This window comes from Neoarius graeffei, chromosome 7 (assembly GCF_027579695.1).
Source record: "Neoarius graeffei isolate fNeoGra1 chromosome 7, fNeoGra1.pri, whole genome shotgun sequence".
Lineage (NCBI taxonomy): Eukaryota > Metazoa > Chordata > Actinopteri > Siluriformes > Ariidae > Neoarius > Neoarius graeffei.
This window is the reverse complement of record NC_083575.1, coordinates 30,307,855-30,328,136: the sequence shown is the minus strand read 5'-3', so window position 1 is coordinate 30,328,136 and position 20,282 is coordinate 30,307,855. Positions and strand designations below refer to the sequence as shown.

Below are 20,282 nucleotides of genomic sequence, written 5' to 3'. Positions count from 1 at the left end.
CGAGACTGTGTCTGTTCCCCGAGCTCAACAAAAAAGTAGAAATATTCAGAGAGTTTGTTCCAGTAACCTAATCAATATAAAATTAGATCATACTGACTGTACAGCTGCTGCCAGCACCTTTGATATAAAGGTGGCGCTATTAAATATTAGATCTCTTACATCTAAAGCGCTAATGGTTAATGAACTCATTACTGATCAGGAGTTTAATGTACTTTGTTTAACTGAAACATGGATTAAGCCAAATGAATATATAGCATTAAATGAAGCGAGTCCTCCTGGATACAGTTATATACACCAGCCTTGTCTAACTGGCAGAGGAGGAGGCGTCGCGGTTATTTATAATGATTATCTAGGTGTAACACACAAACCTAGTTATAAATTTAATAAATTTGAAGTTCTTCATACTCATATAATGTATGTAGCCTCGAAAAATAAGTCTACCCAGTTAATTCCGTTACTTATTATTTATAGGCCCCCCGGGGCCATATTCTGAGTTTCTTTCTGAATTTACAGATTTTATCTCAGATCTGGTTATTTCCTTAGACAAAGCTTTAGTTATCAGAGATTTTAATATTCACTTCGATAGCCCAGAAAACCCTTTGAAAACAGCGATTGTGTCCATTTTAGATTCAGTAGGGATTAATCAGAATGTCATAAGACTGACCCATAATGGTGGTCACACCCTCGATCTAATACTAACATTCAGGTTAAATGTAGAAAATATAGTCATACTTCCACAGTCTGAAGTTATCTCAGATCATTATCTCATTTCATTCAAAATATGTCTGAGTAATAATATATGCACCTCACCATGCTACTGTATTAAACGTACATTCACGTCAACTACTGCACAGAGCTTTATAAATGATCTCCCAGAGTTATCAACTTTGATTGGGCCACTGTCAGCCCCTGCAGAACTTGATCAGGCAACTGAACACTTAGAGTCAATGTTCCGCCACACTTTAGATAATGTAGCTCCTCTTAAAAGGAAAATGGTCAGAGACAAAAAATTAGCACCCTGGTATAATGATGACACTCGCACTTTAAAACAGACCACTCGAAAATTGGAACGTAAATGGCATCAAACAAAATTGGTAGTGTTCAAATTAGCATGAAAGGAGAGCTTCCTGAAGTATAGAAAAGCTCTTAGTGCTGCTAGATCAACATATCTCTCCTCCCTAATAGAAGATAACAAAAATAATCCTAGATTCCTATTTAATACTGTAGCAAAATTAACCAGGAATAAGTCCACTATAGACACATGCACACCTGTAGTATGTAGTAGCAATGACTTCATGAATTTTTTAATGACAAAATTGAGAATATCCGACAAAAAATTAAAACTACTAAGGTCAGATAATGTAAGTGACCCTGTAGTTAACAATATAACTGTATCAGATCAACACTTAGAATGTTTTACTCCCCTTAGAAAAAATTAATTACTTTCATTAATCTCGGCATCAAAAGCCTCAACTTGTGTACTAGATCCTTTACCTACACGTCTATTCAAACAGATAATACCTGAAGTAATTGAACCGCTTCTAAAAATAATAAATTCTTCTCTTAGGATTGGCTATGTACCCAAATCCTTTAAACTAGCAGTTGTCAAACCCCTGATTAAAAAACCTGACCTTGATCCTTGTCATCTGTCCAATTATCGGCCAATATCAAACCTTTCCTTTATCTCCAAGATCCTTGAAAAAGCTGTGGCACAGTAGTTATGCTTATATTTACATAGGAATAACATCCATGAAATGTATCGGTCAGGATTTAGACCTCATCATAGCACAGAGACAGCTCTGGTTAAAGTAGTAAACGACCTACTGTTGGCATCTGATCAGGGCTGTGTCTCGCTGCTTGTGTTGCTTGACCTTAGTGCAGCATTTGATACCATTGATCATTCCATTCTTCTGGATAGACTAGAAAATGTTGTGGGAGTTAAGGGAACGGCCCTCTCTTGGCTCAGGTCTTATTTAACTGATCGCTATCAGTATGTTGATGTAAATGGTGATTTTTCGAGACATACTGAGGTAAAGTTTGGTGTTCCACAAGGTTCTGTCTTGGGTCCACTGCTTTTTTCTTTATATACCATATGTTACCTCTGGGTGATATTATTCCTAAACATTGTATTAGTTTCCACTGTTATGCTGATGACACACAGTTGTATGTTTTTGCAAAACCTGATGAGAGACACCAGCTTAATAGAATTGAAGAATGTGTGAAGGACATTAGAGACTGGATGCTTATTAACTTCCTTCTGCTTAACTCTGACAAGACTGAAGTACTTGTACTAGGACTACATGCAGCTAGAACTAAATTTTCTGATTACACAGTAACTCTGGATGGCCTTTCTGTTTCTTCACGTGCAGCAGTAAAAGACCTTGGAGTGATTATTGACCCCAGTCTTTCATTCGAAACTCATATTGATAACATTACCCGGATAGCTTTCTTTCATCTCAGAAATATTGCTAAGATAAGAAATTTAATGTCACTACATGACACGGAAAAACTAGTTCATGCTTTTGTTACCTCCAGGTTGGATTATTATAATGCTTTACTGTCTGGATGTTCCAATAAGTGCATAAACAAGCTCCAGTTAGTTCAAAATGCAGCAGCAAGAGTCCTTACTAGAATTAGAAAATATGACATCACCCCTGTCTTATCCACACTGCATTGGCTCCCAATCAAATTTCATATTGATTATAAAATACTACTATTGACCTTTAAAGCACTGAATGGTCTTGCACCGCAGCACCTGAGTGAACTTCTGGTCCTCTATGACCCACCACGCCTACTTAGATCAAAAGGTGCAGGCTACCTGCTGGTACCGGTACCTCGTATAGTGAAAGCTACATCAGGGGGCAGAGCCTTTTCTTACAAAGCCCCACAGTTATGGAACAGCCTTCCAAGTAATGTTCGGGAATCAGACACAGTCTCAGCATTTAAGTCTAGGCTGAAAACATATCTGTTTAGTCAAGCCTTGTGTTAATGGTGTTTATGAGGTAAAGGTGTAGATCTGGAGGGTCCTCAGACATGGAGTGTTTTGGTAAACTGGGATGTATGGATGCTGTCAGTCCCCCACTCACTTGCTCACTCGAGTTTGTTGACAGTGTAGTGGCTGGCTGCTTTATGTTCCGGGGCTCCCTCATGCCTGTGTTACCTTCTGGCTCTCCCCTTTTAGTTATGCTGTCATAGTTAGTTGCCAGAGTCCCTGCTTGTACTCAGTGCAATATGTATACTGTTCCTACTTATTCACATGACATTGGGCATACCTAACAACCTGTATTTCCTCTCTCTCTCTCTCTCCCCCCCCAAAAAAAAAATCTGTCCCTCTGAGTTACATGTCAATCCTGAGATCGAGATGCTGATCTCTTCTGCTTCTCGGAACTGCCTGATCCATCCTGGTGCCCTGTGGCTGGTTGGAGTCTCATCGCATCACTCCTGTGGACGGCCCCATGTGAACAGTTGAAAGTCACACCTGGAGGATGCTCTGGACACTTTAGGACTGCAGTTGTCATGAACAGTTTTGCACTCAAGTTTCCATCAATGAAGAGTTATAACATCAACGAAACTGACTTCATGTTAAAACTGTTAATGTTATAGTTATGTTGCCTGTTGTTGCCCAAATGAGGATGGGTTCCCTTTTGAGTCTGGTTCCTCTCGAGGTTTCTTCCTCATGTCGTCTGAGGGAGTTTTTCCTTGCCACCGTTGCCACAGGCTTGCTCATTGGGGATAGATTAGGGATAAAATTAGCTCATGTTTTAAGTCGTTCAAATTCTGTAAAGCTGCTTTGCGACAGTGTTTATTGTTAAAAGCGCTATACAAATAAACTTGACTTGACTTCTTTTGGCTGCTCCTCTTAGGGGTTGCCACAGCAGATCATCATGATCCGCATATTTGATTTGGCATAGGTTTTTACACCGGATGCCCTTCCTGATGTAACCCTCCTTAATCTATCCAGGCTTGGGACCAGCACTAAGTATGCACTGGCTTGTGCAACCCCAGTGGCTGGGTATTTTCACCTAATCTGTATGCCTTTGAACAGTGGGAGGATACTGGAGCACCCAGAGGAAACCCACACAGACACAGGGAGAACATGCAAACTCCACACAGAAAGGTCCCCATCGGCCATAATGTTTGAACCTGAAACCTTCTTGCTGTGAGGTGACAGTGCTAACCACTACACCACCATGCCACCCATAAAAAAAACTCATTAACCTTATTTCTACCTTATTCACCAAAGTCAGTTTTTAATGTCCTAGATACTGTTGCTATCATAACTATATGACACTATGCTGTGACATAACCTAGCTAATGTCTGGTTAGCTTTTTAATTATTGGTTTGCTAGCTAACTATTGTGTTATGAGAGGATGCCAGCTAAGGCTAATTAATATGTCAACCGGCAGCTAGATGTGACTGAATTTATGTAGCCTACACGACTCCAAGATAACTGTTAGAACAATGTCATCTTGTTTTAGTTTTCTGTGAGTATATTATCTGTAACATAACATTCCCTTATAATCTTCCTTTGCTGACAAACCTTAACTTTCTGGTATTGTTTTAATTTGTGCTCTCTTTCTCTGACATACTCTACGTACCACAGAACTGGTGTTTAATGGACTAATCTCCTGTTTTGATATACATTTGTAAACAGTTTGCTTGAGAAGAGTTCTAAAATATTTATGCTTTACTAGTAAACTCCAGATTAAGCAAAACCTGACAACTGTGTGTGTCTTGTTTCTCTCTTTCTACGGGCGCTCTTAACCAGTCACTAGCAAGGAAAGGGTCAGACTAGGTGAAGATTGAATCCTAACAATAACTCTATCCCAGCAGTCTTTTAGCCTACTTAATGCAGGCATGTACAACTAGTACGTCACCACAGTACGCCCCCTCCTTCAGCTCTGAGCCTGCTGGGAGAAAAACTGTGCCCAGAGGACAAACTTCCAGGAGAGTCCATCAGTGTTTACATGGTGGACTCTTGTTCAATATTGCATCTGAAACAAGAAGTTCTGGAGGGAAAGAAACCAGTGGCTTACTTTGCTATTAGTGTCTTTAGCTTTTGACATCCATTACAGAGGTGTAAGATGCGTGAATAATGTGAAATGGGGCAGTGTGAGGTAAAATTGCAGTTCCTCCACTGCCCAATTGATTGCCAGGGCTTCCTGTTCCACAGCAGCACTCAACAGGGTTTCAGTTTTTGGCTCTTGAAAATGATGGGGTGCTCTTCACCATCAAAGTTTTGGGAGAGAAATGCATCTAAGCTGTGAGGCATCCATGTATACAGGAAAGGAAGCTGGAAGTTGGGGTTTCTGAGCACTGGCTAGCTGGTGAGAGTGGTCTTGAAGCCCAGAAGGCCTGCTCTGCCTCTTGCATTCACCAGACCTTCTTGGGCTTGCCTTTCCTGGTGAGGTTTCTTGGGGGGAGATTAGAGAGGACACAAAGCATCTGTAGTACCTTGTAAAATCCATGAAGGCATGTACCTATCATTTTATGCTGGGCCAGGGGTAGGGGCTGACAGCTTCCGCCTTTTTCTCTTGTGGTTTTAGCAGCCCCTAGGTACTGTGCATCCATGATCCTGAGGTGACATTTCTGGGAGTTGGCAGTCAGCCCAGCTCTGCAGAGTTCACCCAGTGCCTCTCTGAGATGATGGAGATGGTCCTGCCTGGTGGCAGAGTGGATGACCACATCATCAAAGTCGGCAGCAGCAAATGTAGTGGGGGCAGAGGACGATGTCCATTTGCCACTAAAAGGTTTCTGGAGTGCCACAGAGTCCAAAGGAGTGAACCCAGTACTGCCAATGGCCCGTGGCATTGGTGAAGGCCGTTTTCAGCCTGGTGTTGGGTGTGATGGACCACTGCCAGTACAGTAGCTCTTAATTAGGTCCAAGGTGGAAATGAAGTGGGCACTCCTCAGCTGTACAATTCAATTTAATTCAAATAACTTTATTTTTCTGCTAGGAACTTCATATGTGAAAAGCATCAGCGCGTGTCCAATTCACCTACCCACACACACATCACGTACAACATACCCCATGGAACAATTAACAGTGTAAATAAAGCTTGCAATGCACAAATAACAAGTGATGATAAAGCAATAAATAATTAAAAAAGAGTGTTACAAATATTGGTATTCAAAAAAAAAGTGTTCAACCATCACATGAGTTCATCCACTCAGGTCAGGGGGGTAGTTGTGGAATTTGGATACCACAATGAAGTCATTGCAGAGCCTGAGACTTTCACTGAATTTGGAAACTACAACAATGGGACTTGACCAGCAGCTGGTGGACTCCTTGATGATTCCCTCCTGGAGCATATGTGCCACTTCCTCCTCATTAGCCTGGTTGTGGGCATCTGGGTTCTGGTAAGGCCACTGGAGGATGACAACACCTGGAGGGGTCTTTATCTCATGCTGAACAAGGTGAGTCTGCCCAGGCATTGTAGCAAACAGATCTCTGAACTGACCCTCTAACTCCCACAGATCTTGCCACTGTGTAGGGGTCCACTCAACTGAACTTGACAGGGGGACAGAGCATGCTGTGAAGGTTAGCACAGCACAAGTGGATGACCACATTTTCAAGGTAGGCAGCAGCAAATGTAGTGGGGGCAGAGGCCAATGTCCATTAGCTGCTAGAAGGTTTCTGGAGCCCCACGGAGCCCAAAGGGGTGAACCCAATACTGCCAATGGCCCAAGGCATTGGTGAAGGCCATCTTCAGCCTGGTGTTGGGTGCAATGGACCACTGCCAGTAGCCCTTAATTAGGTCCAAGGTGGAAATGAAGTGGGCACTCCCCAGCTGCACAATTCAATTCAATTAACTTTTTTTTTTTTTTTTTGCTAGGAACTTCATATGTGAAAAGGATCAGTGCATCAAAGCATCCAATTTTTTAGCATGTACATGCGATTAGAGTTGGGTTGATGCACACTTACCCAGCTGTTGCAGTCAATAGTTGACTTGGACTACTCGCTCAATGATGATGTAGGGGCCCTGCAATCATGCATGGAATTTGCAACTGGCACTGGGGAGGAGCAGAAGCATGTGGTCTCTGGGTTGGAATTCCTATGGCTGAGCAGGGTAGTTATAGACACACTGTTGCTTGGCTTGGGTCACTTCTATGTGCTTTTTGACAAAGGGTGTGACTTGGTTGATTCTCTTTGGCATTTCTTGAACAAACTCGATGATGGTTGCTCCTCCCAGGCCTCCTTGACAACATCCATTATTTCATAGGTAATGTTTTTGGAGGTGGCTTACCAGAGGGGGGCGGCCTTGGGGTACCTTGTAGCATAGTTTACCAGCAGCAAGATGTACTTATGGCCACAGACATACTTTGGGAGAGTCCAAAGAGTCCATGCACATGTTCTTTGAATGTCCTGCAATAATGTCCTCAGGATGTAATAGGAATCCTACACAATGACATTTAGCGGATGTCTGGGAAGGAACTTTAGGAGATGTTCTGGGGACATTTTTTTGTTTGCTAAATTTTCACTGACCCATATAGAGTCTAATATATTTCTAATATATTGTGTCTAGTGGATTATTATCAAAATGAAGAATGTTGAAGTCTCCAGTAGTTACAAGTTCTTCTACTGAAGATTTTTTTTCCTGGAGAAATTAATTGTAATAATAATAATAACAACAACAATAATAATAATAAAAGAAAATGAATCAGGAAACATATTTTGTAGCTGTGTTCATTATGTTTATTAAAAAAAGTAACCAATTAAATTCATATCCACATTATTGGATAATGCCTAGTGCACATTTGCGTACAAGTATGAGTAAATGTGCACTTCAAAAAGGTTTGTTTGCCTAATGCTCGAAGAAGACCAGCACCCTGGCTCCACATATAAATATACTATATCTACTGGAGCCCCCAAAGACCTAGCTGACTTCATGATTCATAGGTCATATACAAGGGAGCTGTCACAATAGCACAGGGGTCGGCAACCCAAAATGTTCAAAGAGCCATTTTGGCCCAAAAAAAGCAAAAACCGTACCTGTCTGGAGCCGCAAAAATAAAAGCCTTATATGACCTTAATATGAAGGCAACATAGACTGTCAGTACATTAGTTATATAAGCATACTATTGAAAGGACTAAGTAGGCTGCAAATACAAAATGAACATTCATGGTTAAATGTTTATTTTCCCTGCAGCGCATCCTGGAGAGAATGATGCATCACGTGACTACGCTGGCGCACGATATTTGGTGCTTGAAGTTTAACTTCCATTACAGTATCAATGCGTTATGTTTTGTTGCACTGATTATAGAAATACAAGACATGCAAATACAGATTTTTGGTGTCACCTCTTTTTATTGTGAGGTCGCGAGAAAAAAAACACAATGGGATGTGCGTAATAGGCCTTTCAGACCGCAAATGAAATGTCATCTTCAAACCTCAATAACAATGCAACGCTTCTCTTTCACCCTTATCTGGGCAACAGAGTGCAATAACACACAGCCTGCGTTTAAAACGCTGCCTGCAAATATGAAAATAAAATGACTGCCTTTTGAAACGGTAAGTAGGCTATGCAATTTCTGTGCATTATCCCGTTTTCTTTAGTCTTCCGCAAATGCCAAGTTAAGTAGGCTAGCCTAAGTAGTGCAAATGAGTAAAATAAATATAACGATCCTTTTCTATTCTCCCCCCACGTGGCGTCACACACAAATAAAGAGGCTACAATCGCAAACGAGTAAAACAATTAAAATGCTTGCTTAAACATACAACACAGCAGAACAGCTGAAATTAACAAAATTAAAACAAGACAGTTAAAGTTCGATTTCTGTGCATTATCCTCTTCTCTTTGGTTCGTAAATGCCAAGTAGCAGTCAGTGCGAGGGTCAAACGCCGGAGCCTCCTCTTCTCTTCCCCCTCTTATCTACAGACACGCACAATACATCTTCAGACCTGAGTGATAAAACACAAATATATGGCTACTGATAAATATATAGGCTACTGACAAAATCAGAAATCTGGTCATAAAAACAGCCACTTTGTTAGGCCGACTAAATATGCGACAGGATTGTGTTGTCACCTGTTCAATGTGACTTCTGTTTTCGGACATCATTGGACAGCTTCTCAACATCGGGCATGTAAGATGAAACTTTAATCTTCACGCAGGACTGCAAGCTCTCATCTGTGAGGCGGGTGCGGTATTTGGATTTGATGTAGTTCACGTTTGAGAATATCTGCTCGCACAGATATGTTGATCCAAAGATGGATAATACCCCAAATGCGTATGTCTTCATGTTCCTGTAAGTGTCGGGAAGGGCCTTCCATGTTTCAAACACAAGTTTTTCTGGTGTTGGGAGGCTTTCAATGTCGCTCCATTTGTGATTTTGGGCAGCATGGGCTTTCTGGCGGCTGACGTCTTCAAGCTCTGCTGTCAGACTTTTGAATTTGGCCACCCACAAATCTTTGTCAGCTATATCAGCCATTTCCATTTCGAGGTCAGCTTGATTTACTCCTGGGAATGTATTCAACAAGGAAGGGTCAATTTCCAGGGGTGTGACAGGGAAAGAAAGTGTCATTTTTTTCCTTTCGGAACTCACTAAATCTGCTCCCAAATGCAGCTTGCATATCAACGATTGCACCTTGCAAATAATCACCATTGAGAGTGTGATCCTGATGGGCATCTTTGAACTCTCTCAGGGAGGAGAAGTGAGAGAGCGTGCCTCGCTGTACATCCCTAGCGAATACTGCCAGTTTGCGCTCGAATGACAAAACGGCTTCCAGCATTTGCAGTGCAGTGTTTCCCCTCTCCTGGAGACTTTTATTAAGCGTGTTTATGTGACGTGTCATGTCAACCATGAAATGCAGTTTTTCCAGCCACTTGGTGTCTTCCAGTTATGGGTAGCTCAGGTCTTTGCTTTTCAGGAATGTTTTAACGTGTTCTAAACAAGCTACAAAGCGACACAAAACGTCACCTCTGGATAGCCAGCGGACTTTGTTGTGTAGCAGGAGATCCGCATATTCGCTGTCAACTTCATCAAGCAATTCACGGAACTGACGGTGGTTTAAAGCTTTTGCAATTATTTTGTTCACAATCTGGATGACAAGGTTCATCACCTCCATACACTCCGGTGGGAATGTTTGTGCACACAGTGCCTCTTGGTGCAAGATGCAATGGAATACGAGCAGATGCCGATCCAATGCTTTTTGTAGTAAAGTCACAAACCCCCTTTGCGACCCTCTCATACTAGGTGCGCCGTCTGTAGCCACTGAAATCAGGTGGTTAGTGTTTATTCCGTTATTATTTAAACACTGCAGCACAGCCTCGCAGATGTCCTCACCCCGTGTTTGGCCTTTCAGTGGCATCAATCCTATCATTTCCTCTTGCGGCCCATCAGAATTCACGTACCTGCATAACACAGCTGTCTGCTCGATATCGGTCACGTCACACGACTCATCACAGGCAATTGAGTACGCTGGAGCGGAATTGATGTCCTTGATTTGCTGATCGGTGATGTCGTTTGCCATTTTATTGGCCCTGTCCTTCACCGTCTTTGCGGAGAGAGGCATGTCTTTAATTTTCTGGATGATCTCGGTTTTGTTTTTGAAGTCCGAAAATAGGTGCTCTGATATTTTAACCAATGACTCCTTCATGTACTCACCATCGGTGAATGGTTTTCCGCGCCTTATTATCTCCCGGGCCGCAACAAAACTTGCAGCGGTGGTAGAGTTTGGAGATGTAATCCACTTCTTGAAACTGTTTTTTCGACCTTCAAATTTCTCCACAAGCATCGCAATGGCTCCTTTTCTCTCCGTTCCAACTGGGTGATCGGCAGCAAATTTAGCATGCTTAAGCTGGAAATGTCACTCCAAATTGCTCTTCTTGTTATTTGACAACTTCTCATTGCAAATCAAACACGCAGGCAATCCTTCAGCATTGGCAATGAAAGCAAACGCGTCTGTCCATTCTTCTTTAAATCCCCTGTTCTCATCAGCTATCTTTCTTTTTTTGCCTTTAGAATCCATTGCCCATCACACACAACAGTGCATCTCTGACAACAGTGTAGCACAGTGTCGCAGGCTATGACGCAATTCTGCTATTTGGCGCCATTCTGAAATTCGGTATTTTAAATACATTATACACCTACATTACATACATTTTTACAGCATAAGAATTTTACTGTCATGTTCCTCTCTAAAATACCATATTAAAACAACAACAACAACAACAAAATCATTCTTTTTCTATTTTCACAAATTTTTGAAAAAGCTCCAGAGAGCCACTAGGGGGGTGCTAAAGAGCCGCATGCGGCTCTGGAGCCACGGGTTGCCGACCCCTGCAATAGCACCAAGAAATGGTGCCTAGGGAAACTTCCAGATTTATCTTGCATTTTTCATTATTTATGCTACCTTGTTTTCATGTTTATCTGTGCTCCTTGTGTCAAACTTTTTCATGCCTTTGTGTTTGGAATCCTGACTATTAAAACTTTGCACTTGTATCTGTTACCACCTCTCAATCCTGAGAGGCGCAATCTCAATAGGCTTCTCAGCAGGTGCCTCACTGAATGAAACAAACCTGTTGGATATACAAAACAAAGAGAATTGGTGCTCCCATGGACAAGCCTTAGCATTGCCAGAGTTTTCACCTATTCATCACTTTTTGAAGGCTTTCTGTCTCTTTCTAAAGTTCCCAGAGTCAGGTGAATCCATACTCCTCTCTCTACCCTTTGTCTGTCTTTCTTTGTCAAGATACATGTTGATCCTGAGACACCAGTGATGCTGACCTCTTTTGCTCTTTGGACCTGCCTGATCCATCCTGATACCCTACGTCTGGCTGGAGTCTCATCACATCAGTCCTGTGGAGGATGGCCCCATATAGACAGTTGAAAGATGCACTTGGAAGATGGCTCTGGACACTTACAGTTTTGCTATGATGGCTGAGGACTACAACTGCCATGATAACTTTAGGACTGCAGTTGTCATGAACAGTCTTGAACTCAAGTCTCCATCAATGAACAGTTGATAAGTTCAACAAAATAGACTTCATATTAAAACTATAGTCAATTTCCTGGTTGCACAATTGTACTTTGTGAATATATAGGACACAGTTATAGAAGCAAGTTGTTTATAATCACGCTATCTGTTATCACCCAGATGAGCATGGGATCCCTTTTGAGTCTGGTTTATCTCAAGGTTTCTTCCTCATGTCATCTAAGGGAGTTTTTCCTTGCCACCGTTGCCACAGGCTTGCTCATCAGGGATAAATATATTTATTAGGGATAAAATTAGCTCATATGTTTAAAGTCTTTATTTTTCTGTAAAGCTGCTTTGCGACGATGTCTGTTAAAAAATGCACTATACAAATAAAACAAATAAACTACCACTAATCCTCTCAAACATCTGGATGCACATTTCTCATGCTGTAAACTTCTCTATCAGAGTTGCTACTAGTCTACACAAGTAAAGCTATTGGTAATGAAAGAAGAAAAGTATCTGAATATGTTGCACTAAACACTAAGATAAGGTTTGGCCATACCAAAATATTCTAAGTTTTATTGAAAACACATGAATAAAATCTCAAACTACATTGAATTCAATCTGAATATCCATTCAGAAAGATTAATGGGCACTAACCTCACTGATTGTGTTCTTCCTTCAGGTGTCATTCGCCTATACAGCACAAGCAATCATCTGACCCTTCTGACCTAGCCATGGGAAGTGCTAAAAGCTTGAAAGAGAAACAACCAATGTTGGAGAGGGCATGCTCTGCAGGTAATATACAATTCAAAACAGAATCTCAAACAGCTCTCTGTTTGGCTATGTACTATGTAAGGAATAATATTTAAATTGTTGCAGTAACAAATGCCAAAGAGCCAGTAACCACTGTAACCATTCTTCTGGAATTGACACCCAAGACTGATGAGACTGTACATACAACCCCAATTCCAAAAAAGTTGGGATGCTGTGTAAACTGTCAATAAAAATAGAATGTGATAATTTGCAAATCATAGAAACCCTATATTTCATTGAAAACAGTACAAAGATAACATAGAATGTTGAAACTGAAAAAAAAAATTTTTTTTTTTTGAAAAATTATATGCTCATTTTGAATTTGATGTCAGCAACACATTTCAGAAAAAGTTGGGACGGGCATGTTTACCAGTGTGTTGCATCACCTCTACTTTTAACAACACTCTGTAAATGTTTGGGAACTGAGGAGACTAATTGCTGTAGTTTTGAAAGAGAAATGTTGTCCCATTCTTGCCTGATATACAATTTCAGTTGCTCAGCAGTTCAGGGTCTCCTTTGTTGTATTTTGTGCTTCATAATGCACCAAATGTTTTAGATGGAAGACAGGCCTGGACTTCAGGCAGGCCAGTTTAGCACCCGAACACTTCTACTGCAGAACCATGCAATTTTAATATATGCAGAAAGCATTTTCTTGCTGAAAGAAGGAAGGCCTTCCCTGCAAAATATTTTGTCTGGATGACAGCATATTGCTCTGAAATGTGTATATATCGTTCAGCATGATGGCATGAAGGCACCCTCATACCATCACAGATGCTGGCTTTTGAACTGTGCACTGATAATGAGTCAGATGGTCCCTCTCCTCTTAAGCCTGGGGGATGTAGTGTCCATGATTTCTAAAAAGAATTTCTACTTTTGGGGTGGCACAGTGGTGTAGTGGTTAGCACTGTCGCCTCACAGCAAGAAGGTCCTGGGTTCAAGCCCAGCAGCCGATGATGGCCTTTCTTTGTGGAGTTTGCATGTTCTCTCCATGTCTGCATGGGTTTCCTCCGGGTAGAGCCCTGCACTCCCGCGGGAGTCCCGCGGGACTCGCGGGACCCGCCGCAAAGCAGTGCGGCGCGGGACAGATTTTGAAAGCTCATTGTGGGCGCGGGCGGGACCGGAAGTGCACATATGCGCGCGCGCGCACGAGCGCACATATGCAGCGCGGGCGGGAGCAGTGATAAGCTGCAGTCCCGCTAACTAAAAACGTGTTTGAAATAAAATTTATAAATTATTAATTTATGTCTATCATATATAATTTGTGCTGGATATTTTATTTGGCATTAATAAAAACATTTTAAGATGCCTAAATTTGCAGAGAGAGTCAGATTGAGTGAGGAATGGCATCTTAAATTTGCCATTGATCACCCTAACGGGAAATCCTTTGATCACTCTAATGACTCGCAGTTCACACCCAGCTAGCAAGAGAACCATGAGTGAAGTGATTTACTGCTTGCGTTAGTCTACAACTCTAATCAGAGAGACAGGTTACACAGTGACGGTAGGCTTGACTCAATGCTATCCCAGAAATCCTTCCTGTAATATGCAAATTTGGCTGTCCAATCAGAGGTGGCTAAATTTGCATATTACAGGAAGGATTTATGGGATAGCATTGAGTCAAGCCTACCATCACTGTGTAACCTGTCTCTCTGATTAGAGTTGTAGACTAACTCAAGCAGTAAATCAATTCACTTCTCTTACTAGCTCTGCTTTGCAATTAAAAAAAAAAAAACCAAAAAAAAACATACAACACCATTGGTACAAAGCAAGCCCATTCACTTTTTTATGCTGATCAGAGAATTACAATGGTTTCTCATGTGATAAAAATGTGCGATTCGTGATTAAATATTTTAATTGCTTGACAGCACTAATTATTATTATTATTATTATTAGAGACACTACATGCTGAATTCAGAAACAAGGTAAATAATAACAAACGTGAACGTGAGCTGTAGATATTTATGCTCAAATCCACTCAAAGTAGGGGGCGGGGCACCATCATGCTGTGTCAAGACAAGAACTTTCCTGAGAAATAACGCGAACGTCTGCATCATGCGGGATTTGCGGGCAGGAGCGGGACAAAATATGGCAGGCGCGGGCGGGAGCGGGACTGAAAATCATAATTTTTTTGCGGGCGGGAGCGGGACTGAAAATCATAATTCTTTGCGGGCGCGGACGGGAGCGGGACTGCACAATGCGGGCGCGGGTGGGAGCGGGACTGAAAAAATCCGACCCGCGCAGACCTCTACCTCCGGGTGCTCCGGTTTCCCCCACAGTCTAAAGACATGCAGGTTAGGGTAATTGGTGGCTCTAAACTGAGCGTAGGTGTGAATGTGAGTGTAAATGGTTGTTTGTCTCTGTGTTAGCCCTGCGATGACCTGGTGACCTAGCGACTTGCCCGCCTCTCGTTCATAGTCAGCTGGGATAGGCTCCAGCTTGCCTGTGACCCTGTACAGGATAAGCAGCTACAGATAATGGATGGATGGAATTTCTACTTTTGATTCGTCAGACCTTGGGACAATTTTCCACTTTGCCTCAGTCCATCGTAAAAGAGCTCAGACCCAGAGAAGGTGGCGGTGTTTCTGGACATTATTTATATATGGTTTTAACTTGCATTTCTGGATGCAGTAATGAACTGTTTTCACAAACAATAGTTTTCTGAAGTATTCCTGAGTCCATACAGTGATTTCCACTAGAGATACGTGTCTGCTTTTAATGTAGTGTCGCCTGAGGACCTGAAGATCATAGGCATCCAATGTCAGTTTTCAGCCTTGTCTCTTGCATACAGAGATTTCTCCAATCTTCTAATGATATCATGTACCACAGATGATGTGATCCCCAAATTCTTTGCAATTTTACATTAAGGAACGTTATTCTTAAATTGTTGCACTGTTTGCCTACACAGTCTTTCACAGAGCAGTGAACCCCTCCCCATGTTTACATCTGAGAGACTCAGCCTCTCTGGGATGCTCTTTTTATACCCAGTCATGTTACTGACTTGTTGTCAATGAACCAAATTTTTTTTTTGAGCATTTCATTTCACAACTTTTTCAGTCTTTTGTTGCCCCGTCCCAACTTTTCTGAAATGTGTTGCTGACATCAAATTCAAAATGAGCATATATTTTTCAAAAAACAATAACGTTTCTCAGTTTCAAAATTTGATATGCTGTCTTTCTACTATTTTCAATGAAATATAGGGTTTCCGTGATTTGCACATATTCACATTCTGTTTTTATTTATGTTTTACACAATGTTCCAACTTTTTTTGGAATTGGGGTTGTACATATATGATATTATTGACTTCATTTAATAGAAGGATTTGGTCTTTAATGTGCTGTAGTCAGTGAGTGTATCTTACATATTACATGAGTATATGTGAGAGTGTGTGTGTGTGTGTGTGTGTGTGTTCTTCCCCATCCAGAGGTCAAGGGCTGCACTCCCTCTACAAAGATCCTCAACTCTCAGAATGAGAAAAGCAAGGACACGGCAACCAAACTGCCCAGGGTGAGTTTCATTCTGACTGACACTATAAACTACTTGCATTTTTGTGGAGATGATTATGACAGCATGTTTACATTTAAGGCATTTGCCTTATCCAGAGAGAATTACAGAAGGGCTTTGAAGTCTCAATAAATACATCCCAATACTGTTCCACTAGGTCTGGGACTGAGTACTGTCATTCTAGTATGAAATTAGTATGAAAAAACACACAAAACATGGATTTTTATTCTCACAAAATACTTCATAAAGAGGTAGGTAGGTCTGGCTCAACTGTTCAGACATATCAGGGAAGTTCATTCTACCACTTAGGCACAGCAAAGAGCCTTGCTGCATGATGCATTCTTGATTCATTCCAAGAAGGTGTGGTTATGTCCTGCTTGCTCCTCTAACCTTCTAAACCGTGTTTGTTACCTTTTTTCAGTGATTTTGTGAATTTACATGACATCTTTTTTACTCCTGCGATTGAACATTTCATATATATTATATAATTATATAAAAGTCCCTCCTGTGCCAGGACCTGGTCTTCCCAGGCAGTCTCCGTCCCAGTACTAACAAGTCTTTTTTTGAGGCGCATTGGGTGGTGCCGATCTTTGTTTTCATAGCCCTCAGCCTCTCGCCTATTATATAGCTAGGGTTACAGTGGGGGACTGGTCCTTACTCGCATCTGTATTGTAGCGTGCCTTGCCAGATGGCAGTAGATGCCCTCAAAAAAGACTTTGGTCATACCAAAGTCTTTTGGTATGACCCGACTGCAACTAAAACTTGCGATCTTCCAGTCGAGAGGCAGACACGCTAACCACTAGGTCAACTCGCAGCCTCTCTCTCTCTCTCTCTCTCTCTCTCTCACACACACACACACACACACACACACACACACATATATATATATATATATATATATATATATATATATATATATATATATATATAGGGAGAGAAGAGAGAGGATATCACGTGGTCATGCAAAGATAAACTTCATATCTTCATGCCATCATGTAATGTTCTTTATATTATATAGACACATCCACAAAAAATGGTATAAATGGTACAAAAAATTTTCATGGTATATCAGATACATTCCATTCAGCTAGCTGAATGGAATATATCTGATATACCATTCAACACCAGCCAGTATTATTTAAATATGTCACTCAGAGCCATGCTGTATTTCATATTATACAGACACATTCACAAACAAAAAGTATGCAAATTTATCAAAACAATTCATTGACATATTACGAGTGAGGATATAGTTCTGGATGTCCCGGAGGTAGTTCGTATTTAAAAAAATAAATAAATAAAATACAAGTGGGGAATTTTCCAGTAAAACACTCAGATTTATGTAAAAATAAAAAATGTTTTATACAGTCGTGAAAAAATGAGTACATCCATATCTCGTGGAAATTGTTGATTTTTTCAAAATATTTCAATGAGCAAACATTTCACCCTCTTTAATACAGTGCCTACAGATAAATGTGAAACCTGACATCTAGAATTTGGTATTCACTTTGCTATTGAAGTGTGTGGTGTCATCATGCCAAGATCTAAAGAGCTCTCTAAGGCCTTACAATAGGAAAAAAAAAAAAAAGGTTGTAGATGACTATAAATCTGGCAAGGGATTTAAAAAGATTTCTAAATTATTTGAAATGAATCATTCCACTGAAATGAAAATCACCTACAATTTGCATAGACTTCAAAAGACTGCCCCAGCAAACTCAGCCCGAGTTTGAGGTTAAAAGAAGTTTCCACGAGCCCCAAAATTTCGTCACAGGATCTGCAGGTAACTCTTGCAACGGTTGGTGTGAAAGTGCATATGTCTACAATCAGAAAGAGATTGGACAAATTTGACCTGCATGGGAGGCATGCTAGGAAAAAGTCTTTGCTGTCCAAAATGAATGTTAAAGGAAGACTACACTTTGCCAATGAACATATAAACAAAGACCAGGCCCTCTGGGGTTGCTTGGCTGTCTCGGGAACTGGGCAGCTTGCAGTCATTGATTAAACTATGAATCCAGAATCATATCAAAGAGTGCTTGAAGATTATGTGAGGCCATCTGTCCAAAAGTTGAAGTTGAACCAGAGGCAAGTCTTTCAACAGGACAATTGTTAAAAGCGCTATACAAGTAAACTTGACTTGACTTGACAATGATCCTAAATACACGAGCAAACCCACCAAATAATGGCTTAAGAAGAAAAAAATGGGGGCTATGCAATGGTCTAGTGAAAGGCCAGATTTGAACTCCATTGAAAAGTTGTAGGGGGATTTGAAGAAAACCCTCAAACATTTTGTAACTGAAAGAATTTTGCATAGAATTGTGATAAATTTCAGCAAGTTAATGTTAGAGACTGGCGGATAATGACGCAAAACCCCTACAAGAAGGGGGCAATACTTACTTTTTCCAGAGAAGAATATTCCATTGATATTTTTGAATAAATAATTGAAAAAGTTTGTGGTTCCTTGTGGTTCAAGTATATTACCTTTATCTGCAGGCACTGTATGAGTGAAATGTTTGCTTGAAAAAAATAAACAATTTCCATGGGCTGTACTTATTTCTTCACATGATTGTGTGTGCACTATATATATATATATATATATATATATATATATATATATACCGTATATATACCGGTGTATATATATACACACACACACACACACACACACACACACACACACACATATATATACACACACACACAGTGGGGCAAAAAAGTATTTAGTCAGCTACCAATTGTGCAAGTTGTCCCACTTAAAAAGATGAGAGAGGCCTGTAATTTTCATCATAGGTATACCTCAACTATGAGAGACAGAATGGGGGGAAAGAATCCAGGAAATCACATTGTAGGATTTTTAATGAATTAATTGGTAAATTCCTCGGTAAAATAAGTATTTGGTCACCTACAAACAAGCAAGATTTCTGGCTCTCATTGACCTGTAACTTTTTCTTTAAGAGGCTCCTCTGTCCTTCACTCATTACCTGTATTAATGGCACCTGCTTGAACTCATTATCAGTATAAAAGACACCTGTCCACAACCTCAAACAGTCACACTCCAAACTCCACTATGGCCAAGACCAAAGAGCTGTCAAAGGACACCAGAAACAAAATTGTAGACCTGCACCAGGCTGGGAAGACTGAATCTGCAATAGGTAAGCAGCTTGGTGTGAAGAAATCAACTGTGGGAGCAATTATTAGAAAATGGAAGACATACAAGACCACTGATAATCTCCCTCGATCTGGGGCTCCACGCAAGATCTCACCCCGTGGGGTCAAAATGATCACAAGAACGGTGAGCAAAAATCCCAGAACCACACGGGGGGACCTAGTGAATGACCTGCAGAGAGCTGGGACCAAAGTAACAAAGGCTACCATCAGTAACACACTACGCCGCCAGGGACTCAAATCCTGCAGTGCCAGACGTGTCCCCCTGCTTAAGCCAGTACATGTCCAGGCCCGTCTGAAGTTTGCTAGAGAGCATTTGGATGATCCAGAAGAGGATTGGGAGAATGCTATATGGTCAGATGAAACCAAAATAGAACTTTTTGTTAAAAAACTCAACCTGTCGTGTTTGGAGGAGAAAGAATGCTGAGTTGCATCCAAAGAACACCATACCTACTGTGAAGCATGGGGGTGGAAACATCATGCTTTGGGGCTGTTTTTCTGCAAAGGGACCAGGACGACTGATCCGTGTAAAGGAAAGAATGAATGGAGCTATGTATCGTGAGATTTTGAGTGAAAACCTCCTTCCATCAGCAAGGGCATTGAAGATGAAACATGGCTGGGTCTTTCAGCATGACAACGATCCCAAACACACCGCCCGGGCAACGAAGGAGTGGCTTCGTAAGAAGCATTTCAAGGTCCTGGAGTGGCCTAGCCAGTCTCCAGATCTCAACCCCATAGAAAATCTTTGGAGGGAGTTGAAAGTCCGTGTTGCCCAGCGACAGCCCCAAAACATCACTGCTCTAGAGGAAATCAGACTGTGATTTTCTGGATTTTTTTTCTCATTTTGTCTCTCATAGTTGAGGTATACCTATGATGAAAAT

General features: G+C 41.1%; 1 protein-coding gene across 1 annotated transcript in view; it reads left to right on the top strand.

Annotated features, from left to right (window-relative positions):
• The window catches only part of LOC132889218 (signal-induced proliferation-associated 1-like protein 2), a 246,877-nt gene that overhangs the window by 190,882 nt on the left and 35,713 nt on the right, over positions 1 to 20,282 (top strand). The window contains exons 12-13 of the mRNA XM_060925482.1: positions 12,608 to 12,720; positions 16,160 to 16,242. Coding sequence (XP_060781465.1) covers positions 12,608 to 12,720; positions 16,160 to 16,242 — 196 coding nt within the window. The remainder of the gene's footprint in view (positions 1 to 12,607; positions 12,721 to 16,159; positions 16,243 to 20,282) is intronic.